At 38.6% G+C, this 20,817-nt stretch overlaps 1 protein-coding gene across 2 annotated transcripts in view; it reads left to right on the top strand.

The window, feature by feature from the left end:
* The window catches only part of ETFA (electron transfer flavoprotein subunit alpha), a 103,766-nt gene that overhangs the window by 33,099 nt on the left and 49,850 nt on the right, over positions 1-20,817 (top strand). For both annotated transcript variants that reach the window (XM_008015765.3, XM_008015766.3), the window contains one exon: positions 5,153-5,235. In XM_008015765.3, coding sequence (XP_008013956.1) covers positions 5,153-5,235 — 83 coding nt within the window. The remainder of the gene's footprint in view (positions 1-5,152; positions 5,236-20,817) is intronic.

Raw genomic sequence — 20,817 nt, 5'->3', positions numbered from 1 at the left:
GAGAAATCACTTAAGCCCAGGAGGTTAAGGCTGCAGCGAGCTGTGATTGTGCTTCTGCACTCCAGCCTGGGTGACAGAACAAGACCCTGTCTAAGAAAAGAAAATAAAAAATAAAAGGCTAGTCATAGGTAGTGGTTACATGGTTGTATTCACTGTATGATAATACTCTGGAGCAGCACGTTTGTCTTTTTCTGTATGTAGGTTATATTTTAATGAAAAGGTTTTTAGAGATAGAATGGGAGGCCTGGAGTTGGAGACAGTGAATACAGATAACTTTTTTGAGGGATTTTGCTATATAGGGAAGCAGGGAAATGGATGGTAGCTAGAAGAGGAGTCTGGCCAACAGAGGGACCTCATAAAGCTGGGACAGGTAATAACATGCTTCTGTGCTGATGGGAGTGCTCCAGGAGAGGGAAAAGTAGTCATACTTTTTCCCCTTCACATACTTTTTCATTTCACTCAAGGACATCACTCCAGTAATTCTCCCCTGAGGGAAAAGTCAGAATTACTAGTGATGTCCTTGAGTAGACAAGAGAGAATGTGGACATAGCTGCAGGTGGTGGGTAGATGTGTTACTCGGAGCATGTGGAAATTCTCTTTTGATCCTTTCAGTTTTTTTTAGTGAATAAGAAGCAAAGTCATCAGCTGAGAATGAGGATGCTAAAGAGGTATAGGAAGTTTGAAGAGAGAAGAAAATACATGAAATTATAGTTTAGGAAACAGTGGGCTAATGAAAGGACTAGGGGAACTTAGTGTAACTGCCAGGAATTAAGGCTTATTTATTTAGAGGAAAATATACTTCACATGGTTGGATATTTGATGTTTTTCTCCAGTAATGCTGAACTGCAGGAGAAGAGATACGGAAAAAGTGGAAAGGTTGCTTAATCAGCCAGAGATGGAGGTTTTTCTGAGTGTGTGGTGATGTAAGAGGAGAACAAGGAAGTTGAAGGCATAGCAAAGGAATGATTAGAATGATTGATCATAGAATTTAAAGTGGGCAAAAACAACAGGACAATAGGGGAGAGTGAATAGAATTGTAGATTACTGTGGGGTCAGAGGAATGTTGGAAGTGAATGTCAGCTGGAAAGAGGAGGTCAGAAAGACGCTGACAATTGAGACTGTTGAGCAATCTTGGTAAAGAAAATGTCTAGGATATGATCATGGGTGTGGCTGAGGTAGAGTGGTGGGCAAGCTCACTGGAGGAGAGTTGTTCAAATCTCCAAGTGTTGAAATCTCCAGGAATTAAGATAAGACTAATGTAGGTCTTTCGGTTTCCAGTCTGGCATATAAGAAGCTTGGAAGTCACCATTCTGTCCTAACAACAAGTGAAAAACTGAACAAACTGAAGAATCAAAACTCATCTTACATCCATAGGAGAAGCGAGGTTGCATGGCAAACTGGTGTCCCCCAAACTGGAGAAACCAACAAGCAAACAGATAATCACAACTTCCTAGAGCAGAAATCCAAAAGTAGCAACCTCCACAGGAGCTGGTGGTGGGGTAGGGGAACCTGAACTCTTGTTGATGAATTACTGGAGGTTCCATGTTAAAAACTCCAGGTGGGTCGGGCATGGTGGCTCATGTCTGTAATCCCAGCACTTTGGGATGCCGAGGTGGGCAGATCACTTGAGGCCAGGAGTTCAAGACCAGCCTGGCCAACATGGTGAAACCCCATCTTTACTAAACATATAAAAATTAGTCGGGCATGGCAGCATGCATCTGTAGTCTCAGTTACTTGGGAGGCTGGGGCAGAAGAATCACTTGAACCCTGGAGATGGAGGTTGCAGTGAGCCAAGATTGTACCAATATTCTCCAGCCTGGGCAACAGAGTGAGACTCTGGATTTTTGTTTTTTTGACAAAAAACTCTAGGGGTATCCAGTGTGGGCTCCCAACATTTTTGTGAGTTTTACCTTCAGGAGCTCTTCCTCATGGTGAAAATTAGAGAAAAATCACCTCATGCTTCCGATAAGGGGAGGGGAAAGGGAACCACTTAAAAATATGCCAGAGCATTCTGCTCTTCTTAACAAGGTCTGACCTCCTTCAGGAGGAACTGTTTAACCAGAGAGATTAATTTGCTGGGGCTTTATCAGAGCCTAGCTGACCTGAGGAAAGGTAAATACTCAACTTCAGCCATTCTAGCCATCCTGTCCCACCTAAGGGAGAGAGAGGAACTAAGAAGCATGTGTAAAGGTCAGTCTCAATATGGTCTTATTGAGGTATGGTCTTAGTAAAAGACCAAGACCTCAACATAGGACTGTAGAATGCTTCCTTTCCCCCAGCACCTTACCACCATGTAATGAAGGCTTAATGACAGCTCTTCCTTTTACCCGTGTATCTCCTGTTGGGCTATCAAGAAAATATTGCGGGATATACTAGAAGGTAAAAGACAGTTTGAAGAGACAGAGAAAGCATCAGAACCACTAGCCAGAATAATCAGACTGGAAATTTAAGACAACTGGGATTAGTATGCTAAGGTCTCTAATGAATAAAGAGCAAGTAAGATGTGCAATATAAACAGAGGGCTGGAAATCTAAGAAAGAAACAGAAATGCTAGAGATAAAAAACATTGTAGCAGAAATGAAGAATACCTTTTAAGGACTTCTTAGTAGACTGGATATGGCTGAGGAAAGAATCTCTGAGCTCTAGGATCTCAGTAGAAACCTCCAGAACTGAAAAACGAAGAGAAAAAGAACCAGAAGAAGAAGAAGAAAAAAAAAAAACAAAAACAGAAAACCTGAACTGTAATATAATATCTAAGAATTATGGAACAACTACTAAGAATATAACATGTAATGGGAATACTAGAAGAGGAGAGAAAGGAGCAGAAGCAATATCTGACTGAGGATTTCCCCACATTAATGTCAGATACCAATCCACAGATCTAGGAAACTCAGAGAACACCAAATATGATAAATGCCAGAAGAACTTCACCTACGCCTATCATTTGCAAACTACAGAAAATCAAAAATAAAGAACAAATACTGAAAGAAGCCAGAGGGAAAAATCCACCATACCTATAAATAGCAAAGATAATAATTACATCCGATCTCTTTTCAGAAACCATGCAAGCAAGAAGAGAGTGTAGTAAAATGTTTAAAGTGCTGAGAGAAAACACCCACCAACATAGGATTTTATACCCTGTGAAATTATCCTTTAAAAATGAAAGAGAAATAAAGACTTTCTCAGACAAAAGTTGGCAGAATATGTCATAGACTTGCAAGAAATGTTAAAAGTTCTTCTAGAGAGAAGGAAATGGTAGAGGTCAAAAACTCTGATGTATATAAAACAAGTGAGAGCATTGAAAAGGGAATGAGTGAAGGTAAAATAAGTTTTATTTTTCTTAATTGATCTAATAGGTAACAGTTTGTTTAAAATTATAACATTGTATTCAATTACATATGCTCATGTATTATAATTATGTGCTCATATGTAAGTGAAATGAATCACCATGTAAGAAACAGGAGATAGGGATTAGGATTATCTTGTTATTTAATGGTACTTGTACCACCTGTGAAGTAGTAAAGTGTTATTTGAAAGTGGACTTGTAGTTGTAAATGAATATTGCAAACTCTAGGACCACCACTAAAGTAAAACAAAAATACAACTAATAGCTAAGAAAAGAGACAAAATGGAATTATTTAAAATGCTCAGTTGGTGGAAGACAAAAATAGGAAAAAAGAAGAAGGGCAACAAATAGCTGTTACGAATATGGTAGATATTAATCCAACTATGTCAGTCATTACTTTCAACATCAGTAGTGTAAATGCACCAATTAATGATAAAGATTGTCATAGTGGATGAAAACGTAAGACCCAACTATATGGTGTCTACAAGAAACCCACTTTAAATATAAAAATACATATACCTATAAAGTAAATGAGTGGAGAGAGATATACCATGGTGGTGCTAATTGAAAGAAAGCAGGAGTAGCTATATTAATTTCAGACGGAGCCAATTTAAAGTTAAGTTTTATTAGGTAAATAAAACCTGAGTTTTAATAAACTTAAGTTTTAAGTTCTAAAACTTACATTTCAATAAAACTTAATATAACTTAAGTTTTGCTGATATTGGGCTCTGTATTCCAGGAATCACAGTGTAAGGGTCAGGGATATGGGAGATGGGTGCAGGTTAGGGAGCATGCAGAGCATTATGGGGATCAGTGTATAGGTTATGAAGGATAACCTTTGAGTTTGGGACTTGTGGGGACAGACATAAATGAAGGGCAGGGTGTAATTAGTCCTGGCTGACTCAAGATAGTGGTGGTGAGGCTGTGCGTGTTTGGAGGTGGTCAGTTGTATTGTCTATGGCTCCCTCTGTCCTTTTCAGCTTGAGATGAAGAGGCCTGAGGCTCATTCTTGACTCCTGCTGGGGAAGAGGTTGTTTTACTCCAAGTATAGGGCTCATTGTTGACTCCTGTTGAATGAGAATAGAAAGCCAGTTAAATTTTATTTATTAATTTGATAGCAAATATTGGTTAAACCTTCATCTTGTTATTTGTAACTCTTTATCCAGTATCTTCTCTTTATAGTATTACAAGAGGTAATATTGTAAGACCTTTCTTCAAAACTTATGAAGTTGTTACTTAAAGGAGCATTATATAATGACATTCTAAACATTATAGTGTAAAGTTTATGAATGCCTTTTTGATAAAGCATGCAGAAGAGTTAAGCCTAAATTAAAATCTGAAATACTTGGGTATAAAAAGAAGTTTTTCCTTGAAGCTTTCTGTATAAAATATACTAGTACTTAGAATTCTAAATCAATGTCTTTGTTTACAGTTATCAGGGAATATCCTAACTAGCTGAATAGTAGAGCTTGAAAAAAATGACAACGGCCGGGCGCGGTGGCTCAAGCCTGTAATCCCAGCACTTTGGGAGCCTGAGATGGGCGGATCACGAGGTCAGGAGATCGAGACCATCCTGGCTAACACGGTGAAACCCCGTCTCTACTAAAAAAAATACAAAAAACTAGCCGGGCGAGTTGGCAGGTGCCTGTAGTCCCAGCTACTCGGGAGGCTGAGGCAGGAGAATGGCGTGAACCCGGGAGGTGGAGCTTGCAGTGAACTGAGATCCGGCCACTGCACTCCAGCCTGGGCGACAGAGCGAGACTCCGTCTTAAAAAAAAAAAAATGACAAATATTTTTTCCCCTTAGTTGGTGCTTCCCGTGCTGCTGTTGATGCTGGCTTTGTTCCCAATGACATGCAAGTTGGACAGACAGGAAAAATAGTAGCACCGGTAAGTGTTGCAATAAAATATGCTGTGCCAAATGTTACAGGGATAAGTACTGTATGTATTTGTTGAACAGTGATCTCAGTGATATATCTTACTCAGTGTTCCTGAGCAGTTAGCCAGTATCATGGTGAATATGTCATTTTCACAAGGTCTGTGTAGTTCTTGGTCTCGGTAAAATGCCTAGAGGTTCTTAAATCCAGGTTATTTTTCAAGTATTTTAAAGCAGTGGAACATTTTATCAAATTAAGTCATATTATATCAAATAAAACATTGATAAAAGCAGCATTTTATCAACTCAAATTTATAAGTTCACATTGATAGCATTTATTTGCCATAAAGCCTTTAGAGAGTATAAATTCAGTGAGAACAATGAACCTATTTTAATGAACACAGAATTTTGAAATTGGGAGCTGTGAATGACAATTTTAGTCTTACATCTTCCTGAACACCAAGTTTATTTCTGTATTTTGTCTTATGGTATGAATGCCAGAAAATTCTGTTTTACATAGATAAGTGATACTAGAATATTCTTCAGTTAAGCCTATCTAAAACTTAAAAAGGAAGAGCAGGAAATTTTGGTCTCAAAGTTGAATCACTAACAGTTGATAATGACTGTTTATATTTCTTAGGTGATACAGATTTTCAGTGAATAGGAGTCTCAGCCAGTTTAAACTTGTATAGTATGCAGGAAAACATGTTTTTTATATATTTCAAAACAATATGTAGTCTTGTCCATTAAAAAAAATCATACATCCCAGTGCTTTATTCTTTGAGATATTCATTCACAATTTTGAGATACTGTAGTGAACATTTTCAAGGCTTATTTTTGAAGTTTGTTTTGAAGTATTTGTTCAAGTCTTTTGCCTGTTTAAAACTTGAGTTTTTTATCTTCTCTTTGTAGGAGTTTTTTATATAACCTATGTAAAAATTATTTGTCAGATGTGTGTTGTATTTTTCCCATGCTAGAGCTTCCCATTCATTTTCTTTTGATGAGTGGAGATTTCTAATTTTGATAGTCTAATGTACCAGTCTTTCTTCTTATGGTTAATATGTTTTGTGTTATTCAACTTACTTGAAGTCAGAAAAGAAGATTTAAAGTTTTAAATACATACTAGAACTACTCATAAATTAAGTCACATCATCATGTGGCCTGTTTGCTTGTCATACTGAATTAGGCTGTGAGAGTGGATTTATTGAGCGGATGAGCTTGAGCCTTCCTTGACATTTAATGAGCTCTAGCACACATGCATATACATATATATTTTAAGAGACAAGGTCTTGCTATGTTACCTGGGCTGGAGTGCAGGGGTTGGTCACAGGCATGATCATAACACACCGCAGCCTCTTAACTCCTAGCCTCAATTAATCCTCCCACCTCAGCCTCTTGAGTGGCTGGGACTACAGGTATGTGCTACCATGCCCGACTGGCACACACATTATTTGTGGAAATCTTTCAATTTTACATGAGTAGACATCTGTAGGCCTGATTTCATAAAAGATCAGCAGACTCACAACCTTCTTAACCAAAAATATGTCTACAAGAAATTCAGGCTGGGCACGGTGGCTCATGCCTGTAATCCCAGCACTTTGGGAAGCTGAGGCGGGCGGATCATGAGGTCAGGAGATTGAGATCATCCTGGCTAACATGGTGAAACCCCGTCTCTACTAAAACTACAAAAAAATTAGCCGGGCATGGTGGCACGTGCCTGTACTCCCAGCTACTGGGGGGGTTGAAGCAGGAGAGTTGTTTGAACCCAGGAGGCGGAGGTTGCAGTGAGCCGAGATTGTGTCACTGCACTCCAGCCTGGGCGACAAGAGCAAGACTGTGTCCCCCCACAAAAAAAGAGGAAATTCAAAGATATACACTGAAGTGACAGAGACTTATTTTGACTGACAGCGTTTGTAGTTATCAAATAGAAGAGTGGCAGGGAGTGGCTGGTGGTATCCTTTCCTGTATCGAAAATAAATGGCATACAATCAGCATTATTCAGTATTACTCTTACGGATATAGAACCATTGCAATTTTTTTTCATAAGGAAATGTATTAAATGCTTTGAAGACTTTGACATAAACTGTACAGTCTCCGAGAGAATTTTGATTCATGTGTATGCATATATATGTGCATACATATATACACACATGTGTGTACATATATACATATACACACATAATTTATGTACATTTTGTTAAGGATCTGAAACTATTTTTGGAAACTATAGCTCAAATTTGCAGAAAAGTTACAGAACAAAAAACCTTTATTTTTATGGGCCATTTGAGTAAGTTGCTGTGACTATCCCCAAATATGTTATATAGCACATTCTCCTAATAACCACAATATAACTTTTTAAATTAGGATATCAACATTGAGACATAATACCATCTAAGCATCAGACCCTGACATTCAGGTTTTGCCTATTATTCCAAAAATGTCCTTTATAGCAAAAGGATATAGTGCAGAGTCACATGTTACATTTTAACTGTCATGTGTCCTTCAATCTTAAATATTAATGGTTCTACAGTCTTACCTTCACTTCATGAGGGAACTGTGAAGATTACCAGACAGCTGTTTTATAGAATGTCCCTCAATTTGGATTTGTCTAATGTCTTCAATTTATGTTATATATCTTGAACAGGAATATCACAGAAGTGATACCTCATCCTATCAGATGGTATACAATTTCATTTGGTCTTTCATTAATGATTTTCACTTTGATTAAGGCAGTATGTGCCAACTTCTCCATGGTAAAGTTACTTTTCCCATTGTAATACATATTTTATATGGAGGTACTTTGAAATGATGTAAATATCCCAGTTTTCCTCAAACTTTTTTTTTTTTCTTTTTAGACAGTCTCTCTCTGTTGCCGAGGCTGGAGTGCAGTGGTGTGATCTCGGCTCACTGGAACCTCTGCCTCCAGGGTGCAAATGATTCTCATGTCTCAGCCTCCTGAGTACCTTGGATTATAGGCATGCACCAACCCACCCAACTAATTTTTGTATTTTTAGTAGAGACTGGGTTTTGCCATGTTGGCCAGGCTCGTCTGGAACCCCTGGCCTCAAGTGATCCACCCGCCTCGGCTTCCCAAAGTGCTAGGATTACAGGCGTGAGCCACCATGCCCAGCCATAAACTTTTGATTTATTCATTTATTTATATCAGTATGGACTTATGGTACCTATTTTATTCAATGGGCAAAAATCTATGGTTGTCATTATTATTGATGTACGAATTGTCCCATGTTTGGCTAGTGAGAGGCCCTCTGTGTCTTTTTGACGTGTTCTCATCATTCTTTGAATCTTTTTTTACTTCCTGAAGACAAGATGTTCCAGGCTCATTTTGTATTTTTCCTATCCCATCTCTGGAACCAGTCATTTCTCCAAGGAATCCTGGATCCTTTTGCTGAAGAAAAGTATTTAGAAGCCAATGTCTCAATGCTAGTTACACTCATTGCTGTTGAGATGTCACTGCTCCCATGACATCTCAGTGAAAAAAGCTAGAGAATGTGTGTGGGCATGTGTATGTCTAGGCAAATATATGCATATATATATTTATATACATATACAAACACATATACATTTTATTTCTATATGAGTTGTATATGTTGAAAACCGTGAGTGTCCACTGATATCTCCAATTCTGGTCTCATACCACAGGGTTAATTCTGGTTTTCTCCCTTTTCCTATTTGTATATGCCTTTCTCCTATGGTGAGAAACCTAGACATTGCCAGTACTCTACCCTGCACAGATGCCCTCTTTGCCTCACTTGAGCTCCAACACCTGGAACGAAACAGTCTTCCTGTATAGATACCCTCCCCACCCTACTTGGACTCTGGCATATCTGTCTAGGTAGCTGTTTCCCAAGGTGGCTGCACAATTTTACAGTCGTACCAACTATGTATGTGGGTTCTAGTTGCTCCTCATTTTTACCATTTGGTGTTTTATACATTTTGGTGGATGTTATTGGTTCTAATTTGCATTTCCCTGCAATTAATCTAATGCTTATCTAATGATGATGAACACTGTTGTATTTATTGGCCATTTAAACATCTTCCTTATGAAGTGCCTGTTCAAATCTTTTGCCCCTTTTTTTAATTGAATTGCTTGTTTTCATTATTGAGTTGACATATTTTATATATTCCTTTACAAGTTTCTTGTTAGATATGGGTTTTACAAATATTTTTTCCCAGTCTGTGGCTTACCTATTTATTTTCTTAATGATATCAAATTGAGGAAATTCCTTTCTGTTTCTAATTTGCTGAGAGTTTTATGAATGTGTGTTGAATTTTGTCAGATGTTTTCTGCATTTGTTGAGATGACTGGATAGCTTTTTGTTGGGGTGATCAGACCCAACACTAGGCCGTGGTGGCTATGAAGTCTGGCAGAGCCAAAGGAATGAGAAAAGACAGGTTAAGAGAGAAAGTGGGAACAGGGGGCCAATGCTAGTATGGAGGCTGCCAAGGCCCCAAGCTCTGGGAGCCCATGCTGTTTATTGGTGATCAAGCAAAGAAACAGGTGGTGAGGATGTAGGGGTTGAAAGGAAGTGATGTATCAAGCGAATGAGCTACAGCTGTGATGGTTTAGCATTTTCTTTGAAACATATGGCTACTTGAGATAATGGGTGTGCTAGAAGCAAGGAGCCAGCAAGTTTAGACAGGTTCCAAAGGCTACAAGGTATTTTAGACCCTGGACCCCAGACATATTCCAAGAGTCTTTTATATTATGTCAGACATGCAAGCCCTGCCTCAGCTTCTCTCCCAACACTCAGCTTTTCTCCCAACATGCCCCCCTTTTCTTTTTTGTAAAACCACCACAGCTATCCTTGCTTGTTCTCGAGGGCGGCTTTCTTTCCAGTGGTGGCTTCCGCATCTGCAGACTAAAAGGAGACAGCACAAGCACATAAATATTGGAACAAAATCTGCAAGTGTAGAGCTTCCAGTGGCCTTAATCCATTTAAGAGGATTGATTGTAGACAACCCATCAGCTATCATGTTGAAAATATCAGTTGCAGGGAGCAGATTCAAGTGAGCCTGAGAGGCTTCAAAAACCTGCTCTTATAGTTTTACAGTATCTAGGGTGAGATTTTCATCTCTGTCCTCCAGATGGCATGTAAGAGTAACATAACACAACTTTGAATCCAAAAGGTCCTCTTTTTGTTTTTGAATTAATTGAGCAGGCAGTTGCAGGCTGTGCAGCCCTTAATTGCCAGTTGGTGATCCAGCTTCATTTTTTTAGCCCTTATCCAAAATGGAGTTGCTTGGGTTTGAATGCTTCTTACATATTTCCCTTTCCCTTTTACAAGGGGACCCTTAATTCTAAGGGTTGCAGAAGGATGGAGGTCTGTCTTCTGTAACTTCTTCATGCTGAATAGGGGCGATGATATTCCTGCCTACCTATTAGGGACTTTTGTATTTAGGGTAGAGAGGAATTCAGTCAGAAAACACTGGTCCATTAAGCATCTGTTGTACCTCTGAATCCCAGCAAAAGGTAAAACCCTGGCCCTCCAGCAGTTTCTCAGCTTCCTGTGTGGTTTTCTTGATCTGTCCCATGTTATGGGGGTTGATGTCAGCATGACTCTGGTTGGTCCTTGTTCCATCTTTGTATTCAGATTCAACTGGCTTATGGCTCATACTGGGGAAACCCGGTCCATGGCTGGGATCCATGGGTCCCTCTAGTCTCCTGTTCCATGGTCATACACATCTTGAGGGCACCCACATGGTGTGTTCATCTCCTGCAAAAATACAAACATGCCCTTACCCCTAGGTTAGTAAATCTACTGAAACAGAAGCAAAGGCTTTTTTATTTTTATTTTTATTTTGCTGTAGCTGGGAGGCATGCCATTGCTGAAACATTTGTAACAGCTTCTGCCTCTTTGGTTAATTACCGTGGGGTAAATGTTACCATTGGTAATGAGAAGAAGGCTTTTTCTGATTAACAGAAGGCATAGAGAAAGCAAATCAAGGCTTATCCTTCTTGTGCAATAGTATAGCAAAAAAAAGCAATCCTTAAACCTTCAATTTGCACTGTACAGGTGGGTCCACTAGATGCTGTAGGTCATGATAGATCTTCAGATGTTTGGTGGGCACCCATACAGGCACCTGATTGTCACCTGGAGAGACACAAGCAAATCATCTTCCCCATATAATTATCTTTCCTTTTTCCCAGCTCTTTGTATGTGCATCTCTCTATCCTATATCTTGTCCAGCCTTTTTATTTTCCTTTTGTCCTGTCAGGTGGTGTTCAGCTGCAGTCATGGGTTGATCTTTTTGTAAATTTAAAAACTTTAATGTTAATAAAGCTAAATGCAATTGCATATGCGGTGTCTTATATTCCTGGTCCCTTCCCTTTTACTTTTGTATTTGAGTTTTTAAAGTTGGATTAGCTCTTTAAGCAATGTCAGTTTGAAAAACTTGCTGTCGAGGTCCTGCAAATGAGGATTTTCCATTACTAGATTCATCAGTAAAAACAGTAATGGCCACTCCAATAGGGGCTTTTTGAGTAATAGAAGGCAATATCTAATATGTTAATTATAGAAATTGAAATATCTTAGATTTAGGGTAATGATTATCAAGAATGCCAACTGGCCAAGTTAACTTGCCCTTCTTGGGAATTAATATAGGCTTCTTGAATTTGTTATTTTGTTAATGAAACCATAATCTGATTTAGATCATATCCCCTTGGCTTTGTTGTGGGCAGCCTCGCTTGTCCTACTACCAAAGCAATTTGTTTTAAGTACAGAGTGAGGGTTTTGGTTGTATTGTGAGGTAGAAAAAGCTACTCAACCAGATCATCCTGTTGAACTATAAACTCCTGTAGGCAAATGCTTAGTAGGAAAAACTAAAAACTGTAATGGCTGTATCGGATTAATTTGTTCTACTTGTGCTTGCTGAATTTTTTTCCTCAATTAATGGAAGTTTCTCCAATGCTGCTTTAAGGTTAGAATCACCTTGTTAGAATTAAGGTTAAGGTTAGAATCACCTTGTAAAGTAGAAAAGAGATGAGACATAGCATAGGTAGGAATGCCTAAAGTTGCGTGAATCCAATTAATGTCTCCTAATGATTTTTGGAAATCATTTAAGGTTTTTAAATTATCTCTTCAAATTTGAACTTTTTTTTTTTTTTTTAGACGGAGTCTCGCTTTGTTGCCCAGGCTGGAGTGCAGTGGTGCGATCTCAGCTCACTGCAAGCTCCACCTCCTGGTTTCACACCGTTCTCCTGCCTCAGCCTCCTGAGTTGCTGGGACTACAGGCGCCCACCACCACACCTGGCTAATTTTTTTGTATTTTTGGTAGAGATGGGATTTCACTGTGTTAGCCAGGATGGTCTTGATCTCCTGACCTTGTGATCTGCCTGCCTCAGCCTCCCAAAGTGCTGAGATTATAGGCGTGAGCCACCACGCCCGGCCAAATTTGAACTTTGTGAGGCTTAATAGCACATTGTTCTACCTCATTCCTAGATATTGAAGGGCAGTAGAAGTTTGGATTTTACCAGGGGCTGTAATTAACCCTGCTACATTTACGGCCTTTTCTGTTTGTAGCACAACATCAATTCTTCCCTAGTTTCAGCTGCACACAAAATATCATCCATGTAATGGATACTATACCATTTTTTAAACTATTCTCTAACTCGCTTAATAGCTTTGCCAACATAAGTTTGACAAACAGTCGGGCTATTTAACATGCCTTGTGGCAATACTTCCCAATGGTATCAGTCTGCTGGTTCATTATTATTTATGGCGGGAACAGTAAAAGCAAATTTTTCATAATCTTGGGCAGCTAAAGGAATGGTAAAAAAGCAATCCTTTAGATCTATTGCTATAAGAGGCCAGTATTTTGGAATCATTGTTGGGGAGGGCAGCCCTGGTTGTAGCATGCCCATGGGTTGAATTATAGCATTTAACAGCCCTCAAATCTGTTAGCATTCTCCATTTACCAGATTTTTTCTTAATGACAAATACAAGAGAATTAATGAGGGGAGAAAGTAGTCACTGTATATCCCTTTTGCAATTGTTCCTGCACCAGTTCTTTTAAAGCCTCCAGTTTTTCCTGTTTCAGCCACTATTGCTCCACCCAAACTGGTTTGGCAGTTAGCCAAACAAGAGGAATGGGAGCCAGAGGCTCAACAATGGCTGCTTCTAAAAATGATACACCCCCAATCCTGTCTGACCTGTTTATCCTTCTGAAGATTCTGATTGGCTGTTTTTATTTTTTCCTAGTCCTTCTCCCGAGCAATATCCCGCATTTTTCATCATTTGTCCACTATTATTACTATATTGATCCATAGGAATAGATATTTCAGCACTGCATTGTTGCAATAAGTCTCTACCCCATAAATTGACAGGAATAGGTGTAATAATAGGTTGGATGGTCCCTGGCCATCCCACCCTTTACATGGTAAAATCAAGGAACTTTGAAAAACTTCTGAGGCAGTCCCTACACCAGTGATACCCATGGAAGTCTTTTGTTTAGGCCAGTGTTGGGGCCATTGATTTAAGCAATAATAGAGACATCAGCTCCAGTATTTACTAGTCCTTCAAAATCCTTTCCTGAATAATTACTATATGAATAGGTCTTTTGTCAGACATTTGATTAACCCAATATAAAGCTTTTCCTGCTGGATTAGTACTACCAAAGCCTCCTATTCTTTTCACTGTGCTGCTGCTTAGTTTTATGTAGGGTAGCAGCAACAACTGAGCAATTCATTCTCCTGGGGAGGCAGACCATGGAGTTGAGGAACTAATAATTAGTTGTATCTCTCTGATATAATCAGAGTCAGTTATTCCCATATGCACAGTGATACCTTTTAAATTTAGACTAGACCTTCCAAGTAATAGACTGTTCCTGAGGGTAAGGGTCTCCTAACTCCCATGGGGACCTTCTTTGGTGGCTCCCCAGGAAGTAAGGAGACAGGAATTGTGCTGGAGAGGTCTACAGGGGACCTGCTGTGGCGGGGGACAATTGTTGTATGGTTTGTAAGGGCACTGGCTGTGCCAGATATGCTTTGGTTTGTTGAGGGGCCCAAGGTGGGCCCCTCTTCTTGTTTCGCAAAAGAGGTTGTCCATCTTTGCTAAATTTAGAATGACACTGATTTGCCCAGTGGTTGCCTTTCTTACACTGGGGACATACACTGGGACTTTTCTGTTGATTGATGGTAGTGGTTTTTCCTTTTGATTTCCTTTTCTACGTTCCTGTTTTGTGTGTCCAAATTTCCCACAATTAAACCAAGAGCCTGAAAAACGGGGCATATTCTTTCCTACTTTCAATTCAGCCATAGCCTGAGCTAAAAGAGTAGCCTTATGTAAGTTACCTCCAATGCCATCACAAGCCTTAATATATTCAGCTAAATGAGCCTTCCCTCTCAGGTGTCTAATAACTGTTTGACACTCTGCATTAGCATTATCGTATGCAAGAAGCTGTATTATAACATCCTGAGCTGTTTTATCAATTATGGCTTTATACACAGCCTCTTGGAGCCAAGCAATAAAATCAATATATGGTACTTTAAGTCCTTGTCAGACAGAACTGAAAGAAGGATATTTTTCTCCTGTAACATTTATCCTTTCCCATGCCCGTAAGCACACAGAGCGCAGCTGAACAATGGCAACATCCTCCATTACTGCTTGATTCTCTAATCTACCCCACTTAGGGCCAACTCCCATTAACTGTTCAACGGAAACAGGCACAGGTGGCTGCACTTGTGTGTTTTCCCTTGCCTGAGTTTGAGCTTAGTTAGCCCACCAGGTTTTGAACTGCAAGTACTGGGACGGAGTGAGAACAGATTTTGTTAAAGTATCCCAATCATATGGTATTATCCTATTATCAAGAGCCACATTTTTCAGCAAAGTTTGCACAAAAGGAGAGTTCAGTTCATATTGACTAATGGCTTGCTTAAATTCCTTTAAAACTTAAAGGAGAAGTGGCTCAATTAGCTATATTCTGTCCTCCTTGCTGGGTTATAGTAACTGGAAATTGCCATGCTTCAGGGTCTCCCTCAGCTCTAGCTTTTTAAATAGAATTTCGTATAGCACCACCAATTGCTCCAGGTTTGAATGTTGCAACTATAGGAGCAGTAAGTTTTTCAGCTAATTCATTTTCTCGCCCAGTAAGGCAGAGAGAGGAGGTGGCCATTCACTTAATTCAGCAGGTGGAGCTGACGTGCTAGTAAAACATACTTTTTAAAGTTATCCTTTCTTTTCTTTAATCTCCTCCAGTTAGCTGTTCCTCACACTCAGAATCTGAAGTTTTTTACACTCGTCGTCCTCTTCCTCATCTGAATCCGCCTCATCATCTGTATGAAATGGCTCAAGAGCTGCCTTTATTAGCGCCCACTTTGACCAAATGGAAACTGGAGTTTTTGCTTCATCTTTATACGCCTTTTTAAAATCTCTTCCAGTTCTCTCCCATTCATCCAATTCCATAGTCCCTTGTTCCAGAAACCGTGGGCAAAACTGCTTTACTGTACTAAAGAGTGATACATTCTGAGTACTAACTTTCACTCTCCTTCGTAATAAATGCCTTAAGAAATTCAAGTAAGCAGAATGTTTGCTTTTACTTTGTCCCATTGTTACCCTGGTTCTTCCGAGCACTCAGCTTCCCCGCCAAGCTTCTTTCAGTCATCCTCAGGTGTCCTCTGATGATGTATCCTCCACTTTGATGTACTCTAGTGTTCCTTCACTGGAGTCTTCGTTGCCCCATGTTGGTACCACAAATGTCAGGGTGATCAGAACCAACACCAGGCCGTGGGGGCTGTGAAGTCCGGCGGAGTGAAATAAATGAGAAAAGACAAAAGTGAAGGTGGGACCAGGGGGCCAATGCTAGTATGGAGGCTGTGAAGGCCTCAAGCTCTGGGAGCCCACACTATTTATTTCAAACAAAGAAGCAGGTGGTAAGGATGTGGGAGTTGAAAGGAAGTGGTGTATCAAGCAAATGAGCTACAGCTGTGATGATGTAGCATTTTCTTTGAAAAGCTACTTGAGATAATGGGAGTGCTAGAAGCCAGGAGCCAGCAAGTCTAGAAACGTTCCAAAGGCCAGGAGGGGTTTTAGACTCTGGACCCTGGACATGTTCCAAGACTCTTTTGTATTATGTCAGACATGCAAGCCCTACCTCAGCTTCTCTCCCAACACTCAGCTTTTCTCCCAACACTTTTCTTTATTCTGTTAATATGATGAATTATATTGTTTGATTTTCATATGTTAAACTACCTTGAATTACTGTGATAAACTGTAGTTCATCATGTTATCCTTTTAATATATAGCTGGTTTTGATTTGCTGATACTGTGTTAAGAATTTTTGAATCTGTCTTTATCAGGATGTGCTGTAATTGCCTTTAAAAAATAACTGGAGTTTTGGTATCAGCATTATGCTAGCTTCATAAAATGGTTGGAAGATGTTTCTTCCTGCTTTATTTTATGAATGAGTTTGTGTAAGGTTGGTGTTTTGTTTTTTTCTTAAATGTTTGTTATAATTCATTAGTGCAGCCATATGGGCCTGGCATTTTCTTTCTTGGACTATTTGACAAAGAATGCAGTTCCTTTAATAGATTTGGGGCTATTCAGATTTTCCATTTTATTTTGTGTCAGTTTTGCTAACTGATCCATTTCTTAACACAATTGTCAAATGTGTTAGATGAAGTTGTTTATATTGCCTTTTTTCTTTTATTGTATATAAGATCTGGAGTGATACTTCCTCTTTCATTTCTTATTAGTTTGTGTTTTTCCCTTTTTGTTCTCCCCTCTTCATTAGTGTAGCTAGGAGTTTATAAAAAGTTTAAAAAATGTTTTCAGTGATCCAACTTTCAAAAATAATAGCTTTGGCTGGGCACAGTGGCTCGTGCCTATAGTCCCAGCACTTTGGGAGGTGGAGTTTTATTGAAATATAATTTACATACCATACAATGCATAGTGTTTGAAGTGTTTAACTCATTGGCTTTTAGGGTGTTCACAGAGTTGTACAATCTTTACCTCAATCAGTTTTAGAATATTTTTTTCATCACCCGTGAAAGGAACTCCATACTTATTTTATTCCTAACTCCCCTAGTCCTAGGCAATTGCTAATCTTTGTCTCTACAGATTTGCCTATTCTAGACATTTTATATAAATGGAATCATATAATATTTGGTCTTCTGTGACTAATTTCTTTCATTTAGCATGATGTTTTCAAGGTTCATTTATGTCAAAGCACTTCTTTTTACTGTTGAATAATATTCCATTGTATACCACATTTTATTTATCCATTCATCATTTGATGGACATTTGGGTGTTTTTACTTCTTAACTGTTATGAATAATGCTGCTATGAACACTTGCGTACAAGTTTTTGTGTGGACTTATGTTTTCATTTCTCTTATGTATATACCTAGGAGTGAAATTGCTGGGTCACATGGTAACTCTGTGTTCAACCTTTAGAGCAACTTGTCCAAACCACAGCCCAGGATGGCTTTGAATGTAGCCCAACACAAATTCATAAACTTTCTTAAAACATTATGAGGTTTTTTTTTGTTTGTTTTTTGGTTTTTTTTTTTTTTGCTCATCAGTTATTGTTAGTGTATTTTATGTGTTCCAAGACTACTACTTCCATGTGGCCCAGGAAAGCCAAAAGATTGGACACCCTGGTTTAGAGGAACTGCCAAACTGTTTTCCAGAGCAACTGTACCAACAATGAACTAACTTTTAGCTTTATTTTTTCTGTTGTCTCTTTTTCATTTTATTGATTTTTGCTCCTTATTTTCTTTCTTCTAATTACTTTGGGCTTACCTGGCTTTTAAGGTAGAACTTTACTAATTTTGTGTTTGTCTTATTTTAAAATATAAATATTAAAGCTATAAATTTTCCTCACAGTACTTTAGCTGCAGCCCACAGCTTTTGATACAGTTTTATCGTTCTTTACAAAGTATTTTCTAATTTAGAAATGTTTTATTTCTAGATGTTTGTGTGTTTTTTCCCAGATGTCTTTCTGTTACTGGTTTCTAATTTAATTTCATTGTGGTCAGAGAACATATTTTATAATAGTTCACTCTTAAAATTTATTGAGACTTATTTTATGATCCAGCATATGCTCTATCTTGGTGAACATACCTTTTGCATTTGAAAAGAACATGTATTCTGTAGTTGTTGGATGTAATGTTCTATAAGTGTTAGGTAACAGGACGAGTCTGGATTGCAGCTTGTTGTGTACTTAAAGTTTTATTGGAATACAGCCATACTCATTCATACACTACCTTTTTTTTCTTGATGGAGTCTCGCTGTGTCACCCAGGCTGGAGTGCAGTGCTGCGATCTCGGCTCACTGCAACCTCTGCCTCCTGGGTTCAAGCAATTCTCGTGTCACAGCCTCCTGAATAGCTGGGACTACGGGTGCACACCACCATGCCTGGCTAATTTTTTGTATTTTAGTAGAGACGGGGTTTCACCATGTTGACCAGTCTAGTCTCAAACTCCTGAACTCAGGCAATCTGGCCACCTCAGCCTCCCAAAGTGCCCACCCTCATTCATATACTTCTTTGTCTATGTCTGCTTTTGCTTTACAAAAGAAAAATTGAGTGGTTAACAACAGAGGCTTTATAGCTGATAAAACCAAAAATATTTATTATCTAACCCTTTAGAGATAAAGTTTGCTAACTCCTACTCTGCATCTTTTATGCCCTTACCAAATTTTTTGGTCTAGTTGTTCTGTTACTTACTGGGAGAAGGTATTAAAAACTATGATTGTGGTTTTATCGGTTTCTCACTTTAGTTTTGTCAGTTTTGGCTTGATATATTTTGAAACTCTCATATTGGGACATTCATTCATGATTGATCTGTCTACCTGATAAATTGACTATTTTATTATTATCTAATTTTCCTCTTTATGTTTGGTAGTACTCTGTCTTGAAGTCTACTTTGATATTAATAAAGACACTTCAGATTTCTTATGCTTACTCGTTGTATAGTGTATCTTCTGTCCTTTTCAGTGTATATCTTTCTTTATATTTAAAATGTGTTTCTTATAGGTATGTATAGTTGAGTCTTGCTTTTTTAATCCATTCTGACCAGCTCTGATATTTTTGTTTGTTTGTTTGAGAGGGAATTGCGCTCTTGTTGCCCAGGCTGGAGTGCAATGGCATGATCTCGGCTCACCGTAACCTCTGCCTCCTGGATTCAAGTGATTCTCCTGCTTCAGCCCCCTGAGTAGCTGGGATTATAGGCATGCACCACCACACCCAGTTAATTTTGAATTTTCAGTAGAGGCGGGGTTTCTCCATTTTGGTCAGGCTGGTCTCGAACTCCCGACCTGAGGTGATCCACCCGCCTTGGCCTCCAAAAGTGCTGGAATTACAGGCATGAGCCACCGCGCACAGCCTCAGCTCTGATTTTTCTGCTGGGGCTTTAAGGTCGTTTATGTTTTTCTCTAACTGCTTTTAAGAATTTCTCTTTATCACTTGTTAAGCAATTGACTTATGATACATCTTGTAGTTTCCTTCTTATTTCCTGTTCTTGGGGTTTTTTGTGCTTCTTAGATCTGTAGGGTTTTAGTTTTATCAAATTTGCAAATTTTTTGATTATTATTTAATAAAAAAAATCCAAATAGCTTTTCTGCTCCAATTGCACATATATTAGGTCTCCTAAAGTTGTTCCACAGCTTATCAATGGTCTATTTTTTTCTTATTTTTTTTCTCTTTGTATTTCACTTTGAATAGTTTCTTTTGCTGTATTTTCAAGTCATGAATTTTCTTTTTCTGCGGTGTCTAATTCCTTCCAGTATATTTTTATCACAGACATTATAGCTTTTATCTCCAGAAGTTTGATTTGGACCATTTTATATCTTCCATTTTGCTACCTAACATTTATAATCTTTTCTCTACCTTCTTGGACATCTGGGACATACTTATAATAACTGTTAATATCCCTCTTTACAAATTCTTTCATCCTTGTCATTTGGGGATTTATATCAATTGGCTTTTCTTCTCATTATGGATCATATTTAACTGCATCTTTGCATGCGTTGGTAATTTTTTATTAGATGCCAGACATTGCAAATTCTCCCTTGCTGAATGCTAGATATTTTTGTATTCCCATATGTATTTCTTTAAATTTTTAAAATTTCAGATTTTTAAAATTTGTACAAATTTATGGAGTACCTGTGAAATTTTATTACATGTATATAATGTGTGGTGATAAAGTCAGGGTATTTAGGATGTCCATCACCTGAGTGCAGTATATTTTTGTCAACTAACGTCACCCTACTCTGCTGTCAAACACTGGATTTATTCCTTGTGTCTAAATGTATATTTGTACCCTTTAACCCATCTCTCTTCATCCTCCCCCATGCTCCCATTCACCCTTCCCCATCTCTGTTATCTGGCCTTCTACTCTCTACCTCCATGCGACCTAATTTTTTAGTTTCCACATATATGTCAAAAGGTGTGATATTTGTCTTTTTGTGCCTGGCTTATTTCACTTAAGATAATGACCTCCAGTTCTATCCCTGTTGCTGCAGCTAACGTGATTTTATTCTTTTTTATGGCTTTGTTCTAGGATGCAGTGGAAGTTAGAACCAGTTTGATCCTTTCAGATTGTGCTTTTAAATATGAACTGTATCCTGGAAACTTGCTTAA

This window comes from Chlorocebus sabaeus, chromosome 26 (assembly GCF_047675955.1).
Source record: "Chlorocebus sabaeus isolate Y175 chromosome 26, mChlSab1.0.hap1, whole genome shotgun sequence".
Classification (NCBI taxonomy): Eukaryota; Metazoa; Chordata; class Mammalia; order Primates; family Cercopithecidae; genus Chlorocebus; species Chlorocebus sabaeus.
This window is presented reverse-complemented; position numbering and strand designations above follow the sequence as displayed.